Consider the following 12,552-nt stretch of genomic DNA (forward strand, 5'->3'; position numbering starts at 1 on the left):
AGTTACTGACTTAACATATTCTTCATTATATTTTAAAACCTGAGCTTGAAACTGTAATTTCTTAGGTATGAGAAAGGCACTAATAAAATACTTTCTGAAAATGTTTTGTATTTCTCTGTTGGTAGACTGGAAGAAGGAAGAGTATGTGGGACAAAATAGTAAGAATTGGACATTTAAAATGTGTTTACAGCAAAGTGTCGGCACAAACCTGAAGTGAGGCAGGCACAATGTTTAAAAAGGGTCAGTGACCCAGTGCCTGGTGCAACAGATACCCTGGCCAAGATCCGAGTACGCTCTACCCCAGTGTCCGGTCATTTGATCAGTGTGAACACAAATGTACCATACTTTTACCATACTGGGGTACTGTGCCCGAGTCCCCTGGAAGAGGTGGTCTCGGGCATGATTCATGTGTACTCGATCACGGTCCGTGGTAGATTTGAATGAAACTGTAATCAAACAAGGGAGTGGACCACTGTGACGTCATTCAAAATATCTTGTGTTGCTCCAAAAACCACTGTATCCGAGTAGCACAGACCTGTTTCATCCTCTGAGCTGCACAATAGATGTGGAAGTAATAAGAAGGTTATTGTTGGGGTCCCAGAAATAACAAAAACATCCACAGCTAGCAGGATGGACTCAGTACATGATTGGTTGCCATGCTTGCTTCTTCTTCTTTCAGCTTTTTGGTGGATTTGCAAACCAACTGTGTGCATACTGCCACCTGCTGTATCAGACTGTGTGAATAAGCAAGTGTTTAACGTAGCCGAGCGGGGGAAGGGGGCAATCGAGCCTAATGTGAAAACGCCCTTAATTTGGATGCAGAGCCCTGAAGCAACAGGACATCCTTTTTTTCTAAAGTGCCAACTCATTACAAATGTTATCTTAAGACACTTTACTGAAAATTGTTCTCTTTTCTGTCTCATCCAGAACAATGAAGTACGTTTTGTTATTTCTTTTGCTGACCCTCTTGGGAATGTGCTCGGCCAGAAATCATGGTAAGTATACTGTAATGTGATAATAACGGTATTCTCTTTATTGTTGGTAAACTGAATGAGTTCTCTCTATTCTAGTTCTCTTACTAATCCATAGTACCACTTAGTATTGTAGTAGAAGGTCTCGGCCTTGTCTCGGAACCAAAAGTATTTTTACCCGGTCTTGTCTCGGTCTCAGACTGGGTGGACTCTGGATTTTAAATCAAGACCACCACTGATCAGCTACATTTCCACGTCAGCACTGTGACGAGAAGGAAGAATGCCGGCTTCAACCTTCCCAATGTTGTGGTCTAAATGAGTGACACACCCGCCGCCGCACACAAGATGATGATTTTTTCATTGATATTTATGATCTTGGCCTTGTCTTCATCTCATCCTGTCTTGGTCTTGGTCTTGTCTTGGTCTCTGAGCACTCTGGTCTCGGGTATGTCTTGGTCTTGGTTACTGTGGTCTTTACTACAACACTAGTACCAGTTCTAACTAAATCGTTAAAGGGTTAACTGTGTTTAAGTTTGGAGCGGGAAACTGTCTGCTCCCTTCATTTCCACTCCTTCAAGTGAGAAATAGACAACCAATCAAACTTATTTAAGACAAGTGGAAAATAAACAAAAAAATACTATAATCACAAATTTTAATGTTCATTGTTGGGGAAAACTTCCTTTTAGTGAGTAGGAATCTGACATCATGAAGCTATTTCCATGAATACTGCTTATGTACATACTGTAAGAACTTTAGCTCAAGTAAAATAATCATCTGTTACATAATAGCATATATTTCATATCAGTGTGTTTTGCACTACTCACAACTACACTAGTATCTTATTTAGCTTTGTATATATTGTTTTTTCCTTAAATGTTTATATTTAATGTTATTCTTTTGCACATTGAGAGCACAGTTACCGAAGACACATTCTTTGTGTGTTTAAGCATACGGTCAATAAAGCTGATTCTGATTCTATTTAATATACATCATTTCCTCAACAGAAAATGTGGCCTTGCATGGCAAAGCAACTCAGTCGCATCGCTATCCGCATAACTTTGGGGATGCCTCCAGTGCAATCGATGGAAACCGTGAATCAAACTTCGACGCTGGTTCATGCACTCACACTATAGAAATGGACAACCCCTGGTGGAGAGTGGACCTGCTGGACAGCTACATCGTCACCTCCGTCGTCATCACCAACAGAGGAGACTGCTGTGCACAGAGGCTCAATGGGGCTGAGGTTCACATAGGCGACAACTTAAAAGACAATGGTGCTGCAAACCCACTGTGAGTGATATTAAAGCTACTGAAAACCTCATACTGCAATAGCCTAGAGGTAGCATCTGCACAGTCAGGGCCGATCACACAGAGATGCGTCACTAGAAAAGCCTCGCCAACAAAACCCTAGTTTTATCCTCTTTGCATTGGTTACCCGTTTCTTTTAGTATCCATTTTAAAATGTTACTTATTACTTATAGGCTTTTCATGGCCATGCATGCAGGCACCAGACTACATCAATGAACTCCTCGCTCCTTAGCACCCAAAACAGCCTCTGAGATCTGCAGGTTTAGGCCTCCCAGCAGTTCCACAGTCCAGACCAAGGTCAAAGGGTGATCGACCATTTGCTCTACTGGCTCCTCAGCTTTGGAACAATCAATGTTGTCTGTGGAAGCACTTGGTGAATCTGTCTTGAAAAGTGCTATATAAATGAAATGATTATTATTATTATTATTTTACATTATATGATGTTTTAACAGACTTGTTATCTGACCTTGACACATCACAGGTAGATAATGATCTTTTTTTTAATTTTATTTTTGGGCTTTTTGTGCCTTTAATGGAGAGACACGACAGTGGATAGAGCTGGAAGTCAGGGAGAGAGAGTAGGGAATGACATGCGGTAAAGGAGCCACAGGCCGGATTCGAACCTAGGCCGCATGGAGGACCATAGCCTCCATACAAGAGGCACGCGCACCAACCACTGCACCACCAGCGCCCCGATTATGATCATTTTAACGTGTTTGTGTGTCTGTTTCAGGGCTGGAACAATATCTCACATCCCTGCAGGCATCTCTCACACGCTGACTCCAAGCACTCGTATCAGTGGACGTTATGTGACAATCGTTCTACCCGGTGCTAGCAGGTATCTTACGCTCTGTGAAGTGGAGGTTTACGGGTACCATGCCCCGACAGGTGAGGATTTAAGCCATACAGTTCTATTTTAAATAAGTTAAAGTCATTCTGTTCAAGCATGTATCTAAACATTTAAGTTCATACCTCAATCTGGTTGGATACTTGATTGTGATTGGCTGCTCAACAAAGACCCAGCATTACCAGTATGTTGGAATGGATACACATCAGTTATGACTTTATATGATGTTAGAAACAGGCACATGTGGTGGTCTCCATCCCTCCCACACAGAAATCTTTCAGAATTGAGGACATTTCAGAATGGAAATGTTGTGGAAATTGTGTCTGATATATGACAAGTTGCTTTGCAGATGTATTTTATATTTTTTTTTAAATGGGAAGTACAAGTGGTTTGCATCAGTAGACCTGAGAGTGCAGGGGTGGAGTATGCCGGTGGAGGGGCTCAGATAAGTAAGGGGGAAATCAGAAATGTGGGGAAGGGGGGGCAGGTTGTGGAGGGCTATGTTAGTGGTGATGAGTGTGTATTTAAAAAAGAACAAAAAAACAGTGTTGTGACCTCATAGTGATTAAAACACAGAAGAACAAACATATTTATAAGTGCTTGCATTTTATTTTACAGGAGATAACCTGGCGCTCAAAGGAAAAGCCTCACAGTCATCATTGTATACAGAAGGCAATGCATACTTTTCTATTGATGGGAATAACGACAACGATCGGGCCCACGGGTCCTGCTCTCACACCGACACCAACTTCGCCCCCTGGTGGCGACTTGATTTGCTGAAAACCCATAAAGTGGATTCTGTTAAGATAACCAACCGCCAAGATCTTCGTTTCTATCAACGACTGAATGGAGCCGAGCTGCGCATTGGAGACTCACTTGAAAACAATGGCAACAACAACTCAAGGTATAGTGTTCACCCTGTTCACTTAAAGGTCACATGCTATTCTCCTCTTCAACCAGTTTAAGTCTCATAGCTCCCCAAAACATGTCTGTGAAGTTTCTTGTTCTAAATCCATTCTGATCCTGTATTTGATCATGCCTATAAACCCCTCTATTTCAGCCCTGCTCAGAATAGGCTGTTTGTGTGTCTGCAGCTTTGAATGTCTGACCACGCCCCCCTCTGGAAGGGATTGGGTGGCTCTGGGTTTCTCGCTCCATGTCCTTTTGTTTACGATGAGAAGGCAGACTCAGAGAGCAGAACAAACCTAGCTGTGGGAGTGTCACCCACCATGGGGAGGGGTTACTTTGTGATGTCATGAAGGGAAAATCTCCCAACGGCCTGTTTGAGCACACATTTTTTCTTCTGCTCCAGGGGCCTGTATGTACAGTACTACTGAAATACTGATTGTTTGTTGTCTCTGATTAATCTTCTTCTGTTGTTTGTTTGTAAATATATTAGGGCTGGGCACGTTAACGTGTTATTGTCGCGTTAACTCATTAATTAATTATTGCCGACAATTATTTCATTTCGCATTAACGCAGTTTTTATTATTTATTTTCTTATTGTAAAAGTCTGTTGCTCACTGGCTTTTATTTTGTAAAATTCCATCGTGAGCGAGCCTCGTATGTTGCTTACTTCTGCACATGTCTGCTGCGGCGCTCACAGGAAAGAGGAAAGAGTGTTGCCAACTTGGCGACTTTCTCGCTATATCTGGCGACTTTCCAAACCCCCTTGGCGACTTTTTTTGTCAACAGCTACTAGCGACAAATCTAGCGACTTTTTCTGGTGTTATTGGAGACTTTTTTGGTGTAAGAAACTGACGTGAAAGCACGTATTGCTCTGCAGTTACTGTCCTCAACAAGCAGCGGGTGCTGCCGTGAGCCCCTCACCCTTCCAAAACCACTCACAGGCTGTCAGTGTAGCCTCGCGCAGCAGACCCAGCTGCAGTCAGAGAGCAGAGAAGAGACCCACACCACTCTGCGTCCAGACTGCAACGAATGCAATAAGCTTTAGTTTTGTATTTATTTGCTTTGATTACATTGTTTAAGTTGAGAAGTACATTTACAATAAAAGTGCGTTATACACTACTTTTAAATTCATTATTGGATTTTGCGTATAACAATGCGATTAATCGCGATTAATCACGGGAACTCATGCGATTAACACGATTAAAACTTTTAATCGTTGCCCAGTCTTAAAATATATGCATGGTCTGGGTTGACTGTGGAACCCAATTGCCCGCTGAGATAAATAAAGTTGTCTAAGTCTAAATTAAATAAATATTTAGGAAAAGATCTGCAGTTACACATGTTTCACAGTTATAACACAGAACATTTTTTTTAAATGGTACTTATGTGTTAAAGAATGTGACGTCTTGATTGGTCTTTCTTTTGTCAGATGCGCCGTGGTGGATAGCATCCCCGCCGGAGCGACTGTTGAATTTCAATGTAATGGGATGGATGGCCGTTATGTGAACGTATTCATCCCTGGAAGGAAGGAGTACCTGACCCTGTGCGAGGTGGAGGTTTATGGCTCCGTCCTGGATTAGCATAAAGCTAAATGAGCAAAATGTAACCAACTGAACTCGCATGAATCAAACGAACAGATACGGCTTAATTTTGATTGTTTGCATTGGAAAATAATAAAATTTGTGTAAAAGGATAATTGCATCTTGTTTTACTGCCATGTATTTGTAAACAAAGCTGCCGTCAGCGCTGATATCAATCAATAGTGGGCGGCAATAGTGACCATAGCTGACGTCTCTCCATTAGTGCATGTCCACAGGATCCTGTTTGTGCATTTCAGCATGTCTGTGTAGCATGTTCAATAACAGAGTGTAAAATAGATTAATAAGGTACATCATCAACTTCTTCTAAATCAATTGTAAAGTGCCAATTCATAACAAATTTGATCTCGAGACACTTTCCAAACAGAGCAGGTAAAACTCATTGTTATATTTTGTACAAAGACCCAACATTAATCCATCATGAGCACTAAGCAACATCTAGCAAAGTGGCAAGAAAAAACTTCCTTGAAGGGGCAGAAACCTCGAGCAAAACCAGGCTCATGATGAAAAGATGTCTGTTGAGAATGAGTTGGGGTTGGAAAGTGGGATAGAGGGAGATGCAGGAAGAAGGATAGGGACAAACAGAGCAACAACAACAACAATGAATGAGATAAATGAATACTCAAAAACGTTTAACAAAGAACAACAAAAAAAGAAGAAATAATCTAAGAAAAGGAGGATGATAAGAGGTTTTGACAGTGGTTGTAGACAATGTTGAAGAGGAGAGTTTTTAGGGACTTCTTGAAGGTGGAGAGGGGGGGGTCTCTGATGGTTTTTGGGAGTGAGTTCCAGAGTGTGGGAGTGGCAATGGAGAAGGCCTTGTCCCCCCCAGGACTGATGGTTAGTTCTGCATGGGAAGAACAAGTGGTTTGCATCAGTAGACCTGAGAGTGCAGAGGTGGAGTATGCCGGTGGAGGGGCTCAGATAGGTAAGGGGGATATCAGAAATGTGGGGGAGAGGGGGCAGGTTGTGGAGTGCTATGTTAGTGGTGATGAGGACTTTGAAGTGGATACGCTGGGTTTCGGGGAGCCATTGGAAGTCATGAAGAACGGTGGTGATGTACTCACAGGTGCAGGAGTGCGTGAGAATGCGAGCAGCAGAATTCTGGATATATTGTAGTTTTGTATTTAGAGCTACAGTGTAAGTAATAATGGTAAAAGTACGTGTTGTATATTAGCAGTTACAGGTAAGGATGATAAGAGACTCATCAGTCTAATATTGATGTTATGATTGATGAATTTCTTCGACGTCATTGAACGCAATTGGACATGAGCGCTGCAGACACCCCACCACATCCTGTTTAGTATCTGTTGTAAGCTGCTACATTTTTCTTATTATTGCTGGATTGTCATGCTCACATATCGGTGTGTTTTATTCACTGCTGTGCTAGCTTACCTTCAGTTAATTACTTTCACCCTCAAAGACTAGTGCAACTGCCATTGAATCAAAGTCCGACCACTGGCTTTCTGGTGTTTAAGTTGTAGTTACTGACCTTATCTCAGAGAAGTTCTATCTGCTTCAAAGACCAAGCCACAGAGCTCACTTTGTTATTTGTCCAACATTTTGTCCCCATTTGACCTCACCACATCGTGCTTTTTCTCTCTCTTTGCCTCCCCCAACTCTTCTCACTCACACACACGCCACTCTGTAAATATTTTGTTTGCTGTAGTTTTGTTTATAATAGTTATTTGTTTGATTGAGTGTCATTGATTTCAGTTGATGTTATTTTATTAAATAATGGTTAGGATTCATGCCTTCCACTTATTTAAATTTAGATATCTATTAAATATTCATTATATTGGTATTTAACTAATTAAATTCAAGACTGATTTGTGTTATTTGGTTATTATTCCCTGATTCCATGGTGGTGCCCCATTGTTATTCCTTCAGATTATTAATACTGCTAATTTATATTAATAATTAAATAATCATAATTATGAATATTAATTGAATAGCCTAATTTAACACATAAAACCCCAACATAAATTTTGTCTGTGTGCAAGCTCTGCAAACCCCAACATAATTGGTGCCATGTGTGAGGCTCTTGGCTCTCAGCCAACACTGATATCTGGTAAGTAGCTTTGCAGATGTAAAATAATATGTATTGTTAGCAAAGATTGGAAGGAAACAGATAAAAGTAAAATGCAAGGCAAGGACAGACCACATATTTTAAAAAAACAGTGTTGTGACCTCATAGTGATTAAAACACAGAAGAACAATAAGTGCTTGCATATTATTTTTCAGGAGAGAACCTGGCGCTCAAATGAAGCCTCACAGTCATCATTGTATCCAGATAGCATTTCATACTTTCCTATTGATGGGAATAATGACAATGATTGGCCCATGGGTCCTGCTCTCATACCAACAAAACCTTTGTCCCCTGGGGGCAACTGTATTTGCTTAAAACCCATAGAGTGGATTCTGTTAAGATAACCCACCGCAAAGATTATCAGTTTTCTACACGACTGTAGAGACCCGGGCTGCGCATTGGCGACTCCCTTGAAAACAATTAGATTTAGAACAAGAAAGGAGGAGTATATGTGACCTTTGAATATCAGTCACATGGCCAATGACAAACAACAATCATTCGGTTTAGGGAACGGGGTGAAAATTACTTCTGGATCAAGATGTGGATATTTAGAGTCACTGTTGCAGATGCCCCGAGCACCTTTTAACTGTGTTTGGTAACTAACGAGCTATCTGATTGGCGGTTAGCTGACCAAAGATTATATATAAATGTTAGTAAAAGAAGTTAAATACATATATTGAGTACATCTCCATTGTATTGTTTCTTCTGAGATTGTTTCAATAAAAACATATACAAAAAAGAGAAGGGATTTTTTTGGGTGGTTGTAAACTTCATTTTTCAAAATACAGACAAAATAGAGAAATATTATAAAAGACATCTGAAACACACAAATGCCTGCATCATCTAGGATTCACGACTAATGTGAAAATGTCTCAGGAGCTCCTTACAAACGGGCACTTGATTAACAGGATCATTTCTACACTATGAAACCTTCAATGAAACAAACGGCTCTGAAATGAGACCCCACAGATATCAAGCATGACGTGTGCACTTTAGTTAGTTCAACATCTTGGTTTGGCACTGTGTTTTTTGCGATCTCTGTTTATAAAACTTTCATCTCACTGATCTGTTTTGTTCTTTTTAATAAACATCTGCATCAAAGTCGACGTACCTCAACAATTTAAAGCTGTTATTACTGATCTTACAATCTGATTCACCCAAACTGTTTTACACTTAGAGAAACCAAAGTTTCCGAGGTTGTTTCATAAACAATTTTTTTTTTTTATTTATGTAATAACTGACACCATGTCCTAACAGCACGCAAGCGTTGGACACCCCATCGCATCGTGCATGATCACACGCTGGCTGTCTGCATCCTTTAAATATTTACTTCTCCGCTCTGTGAATTTCAGTTTCCCCCAATAAACATTTTAACATGTGGTAGTTTTCTTTTGAAGGTGGACAAACAGATGTGTGGTGCTTTTGTATTGACGAGCTGTCGGCTAAAATCGCAACATTCAGAGCCTCATCAATTAACGGCTCATGGTGAGCTGAATTAAGTTTTTCTCCGGTGCTGTTGACACAAGTCAAAGAACAACATTTCAATCATACTGTGGATATTATAATTGCAGCACCATCTGCACTTTGAACGACAAGCTAACAAGCTAATGAGCTCTGCTGAGTGACAAAAGCCAGTGTCAGCGCCTTTCAGAGCCCCCGCCTACCTTGTTACTTGTTTGTTCATGCGAGTGACATGAATGAAAACAGAAACGGGACGTCAGGGTTAAAATGGTGCAGTTAGGCAACCCCAATAGGAAACGGGACGTCAGGGTTAAAATGGTGCAGTTAGGCAACCCCAATAGGAAACAAAAGAATTAAGCTGATTTAGTCGCTCTTACGTCGCATGCTGTTCGGACAGGCTGTTAGAAATGTTAAGGACATTTCAATTTGTTGCCAGACTAAACCTCAATATCAACTCCATATGGTTGTTTTGCTGTGGAGCGTAAATTGACGCTCTTGCTCAGTGGGTTGATAAAAGCAAAACCAGCTCAGGTGCCTGTTACTTTGTTCTTCAGTGGCTATAAAGGACACTTACTGACAGTCCAAGCCACAGATCTGATGAGCTAAAATATGAATCATTTTCAAAGAGAGGTAATTTTTATTCATTTGAATTAAACGACACAGGCTAGCTAGATAACCGTAGCTTCATACTTAGTCCTCAGACACAGGATTGGTACTCCATATTTTCATGGCCTAAAGCAGGAACTGAAAAACAACCTTTTAAATGAAATGCACTGCTACAAATAGTTCAGATCGGCAGATACAGAACTCCTAAAATCATCAATAAACACACATCTTTCCTGTGCTACAGGACCCCAAATCTGCAGCTTTTATTACATGAAACTTTGGCAAAGAAGACGCGGCGGTCCAACAAAGAGAAAAATTACAGTTTCTGCTTTGATCAAACAATTGTTAAAAACACTCTCTAAAGCTAAATCTGCCCAGACCGAATTAAGCCTCACTTGTGAATCGCTTTGCCCGCGATTGGTGAAGGAAAAAGGAGTCCGACGATAAAACAGACCTTCTCGCCGTCCAGGTGCAGAGGCGTCTGATGGCAGCGAGGGTCCCTTACGGCAAGAACGGCTTCGTTGGTTCTCCGTCGAGTGGAAAGATGTCCGGTGATGTCCTTTCGTTGCAGGACGGAATAAGACCCTTATCTTTCCGATAATCTGTTATAGTCTGACACTCTCCGAGAAACTGAGATGCGTTCACTGGACAATACGAGCTCGGAATTTCGAACACTGCCGGCCGCGGATTACCTGCGTGCCAAAACTTAGAACGAAGGAAGATATTTGCAGAAAACAGGAGGTGAGCTTGTGTCTCCGAACACTCGAAGTCAGCGCGTGGAAAGAGAAAGAGCAATGGAAGTCTTGGAGTTTTGTAGCCTGGCCTGCTCCATGGGGGGTCTACCTCAGGTCCCCTCCAATGAGGAGAGAGAGGTTCTGGTCCCCCCTTACTTCACGCGTAGGTGTGAAGTACTGCAGGGGATTCTGGGATTAAGAGTCCTTTTAGGCCTCTTTGTGATCTCAGTGAATAACTCAAATGAGGCTTCTCACAGAGGTGCAGGCCCAAGTCCATTGTTTGACTGTCCTAAGCCTGTGTGGCCCAACAGGGTTGAAAAATCTGCAACCAATGTTGTTTACACTGTTTTACTGCTAATATTTTTATTGGCAACCTTCATGGGTTAAAGTCTGAGATGAAATCGAGTGTTATCGGTTTGTCGGGAAACACACACACATAATCCATGTGATGCAACCATTGCTGTTTACACAGTTTTACTGAATTTTTTGAGTCATCTTCATTGATTTTATGAAGGATAAGGGTTTTCCCAATAAGGCACATAGCTAACGTGATGCGCGGGATGTAACTGTTTGCGGGATGTAACTGTTTGTCATAATGCTTAAAACCCTCCTCAGCTCCAGGTCTCAACCTGTCGTTAGGCTGACATTTCCAGCATGGCGGCGGCCTCTGATGAGCCTCCGGAGCCCCCTGCAGGAAGTGATGGGTGATGTTATTCAGGTTAGGAACGTATGAATAACGATTGTAATTCATATATTCAACAACACAAACTACAAGATAGTACAACACTTGTATTAACAGTATAAACACTATAACAACGACTAAGAAGCGGTATCAATCGCAATGGATTGTGGGATGGGTAGTTCCTCGACTCGGGAAGAGTCACAGCACACCTAGCAGAAGAAGAAAGTGCCTCATTAGCTCAAACTTCAAATGTTAGCTTCAGAGTAGAGAATAAATCACATTGTACCTACCTACCTAAAGGAAGATTGTTGCAGGAAACAGGAGGTGAGCTTGGGTCTCCGAGCACTTCAAGTCAGCGCGTGGTAAGAGATTGAACGAGGGGAATCTCACAGTTTTATCACCTGGCCGCCTTCCTGTGGGGTCTCCCTCAGGTTCCGGTCCCCCCTTTACGTCACACGTAGGTGTGAAGTACCGCAGGGAATTCTGGGATAAAGAGTCCTTTTGGGCCTCTTGGTGATCTTAGTAAATAACTCAAAGGCCCAAGTCCATGGTTTGACTGTCCTAAGCATGTGTGGCCCAACAACTATAACAACGACTAAGAAGCGGTATCAATCGCAATGGATTGTGGGATGGGTAGTTCCTCGACTCGGGAAGAGTCACAGCACACCTAGCAGAAGAAGAAAGTGCCTCATTAGCTCAAACTTCAAGTGTTAGCTTCAGAGTAGAGAATAAATCACATTGTACCTTTGTCTTTTTCTCAGTTTGTTAATGCCGTTTTTACGCCTGAGGGTACTGCGCCCCACAGTTTGTGCTTGCCGTCTGAGCGCGCTACGAGGAAGTTCAATATTTTAAACTTTGGCGCAGCGCTCCGTGACGTCACCTCCAAGCGTTGTCCCACTTTCCTGAGCTCTAGTTTACAGACCTACCAGGACATCAGACAGAGAACTCTAGTTTGTGAAGACATGTCCAACAGTTTGGGTGTACCGGGTGTGTTTAAAACAGCAGCAGAAATGTGTGGGGTGTTCGTGAAGCAGTCGTTATAGAGCTGCAGCACCTGAACGAGCCTAAACGCTCCCACATCCTGTCGCGCCCTGAGGCTTTCATGAAGCCACACCCTCTTCTTCTTTTCTGTTCCTCTTCTCCTTCTCAGCAGAAGAAAGGTCGTAGCTTTCTACTGAATAGTGGACACATACATTGTGCTGGGGCACAATGCTATTTAGCTATTGTTCCAACTATCGTTTCAGTCACCAAGCGACTTGCGTAGCTGATTTGCGCACTCCTCCTCCCTACACTGCCCCTCTGCTCTGCACACCGCATACTATCTGAAAGGCTCTTAAGTGTAACGGC

The 12,552-nt window shown here is 42.0% G+C and overlaps 1 protein-coding gene across 1 annotated transcript; it reads left to right on the top strand.

Moving 5' to 3' along the window:
• The first annotated feature begins 913 nt into the window (after positions 1 to 913).
• On the top strand, positions 914 to 5,616 carry LOC132983528 (fucolectin-1-like). The gene is made up of 5 exons (XM_061049861.1): positions 914 to 995; positions 1,976 to 2,261; positions 3,013 to 3,167; positions 3,745 to 4,030; positions 5,465 to 5,616. The coding sequence occupies exons 1-5, from the start codon at positions 932 to 934 to the stop codon at positions 5,613 to 5,615; spliced, it is 942 nt and encodes a 313-aa protein (XP_060905844.1). The 5' UTR covers positions 914 to 931; the 3' UTR covers position 5,616.
• The last annotated feature ends 6,936 nt before the right edge of the window (positions 5,617 to 12,552 follow it).

This window comes from Labrus mixtus, chromosome 11 (assembly GCF_963584025.1).
Source record: "Labrus mixtus chromosome 11, fLabMix1.1, whole genome shotgun sequence".
NCBI classification, from domain to species: domain Eukaryota; kingdom Metazoa; phylum Chordata; class Actinopteri; order Labriformes; family Labridae; genus Labrus; species Labrus mixtus.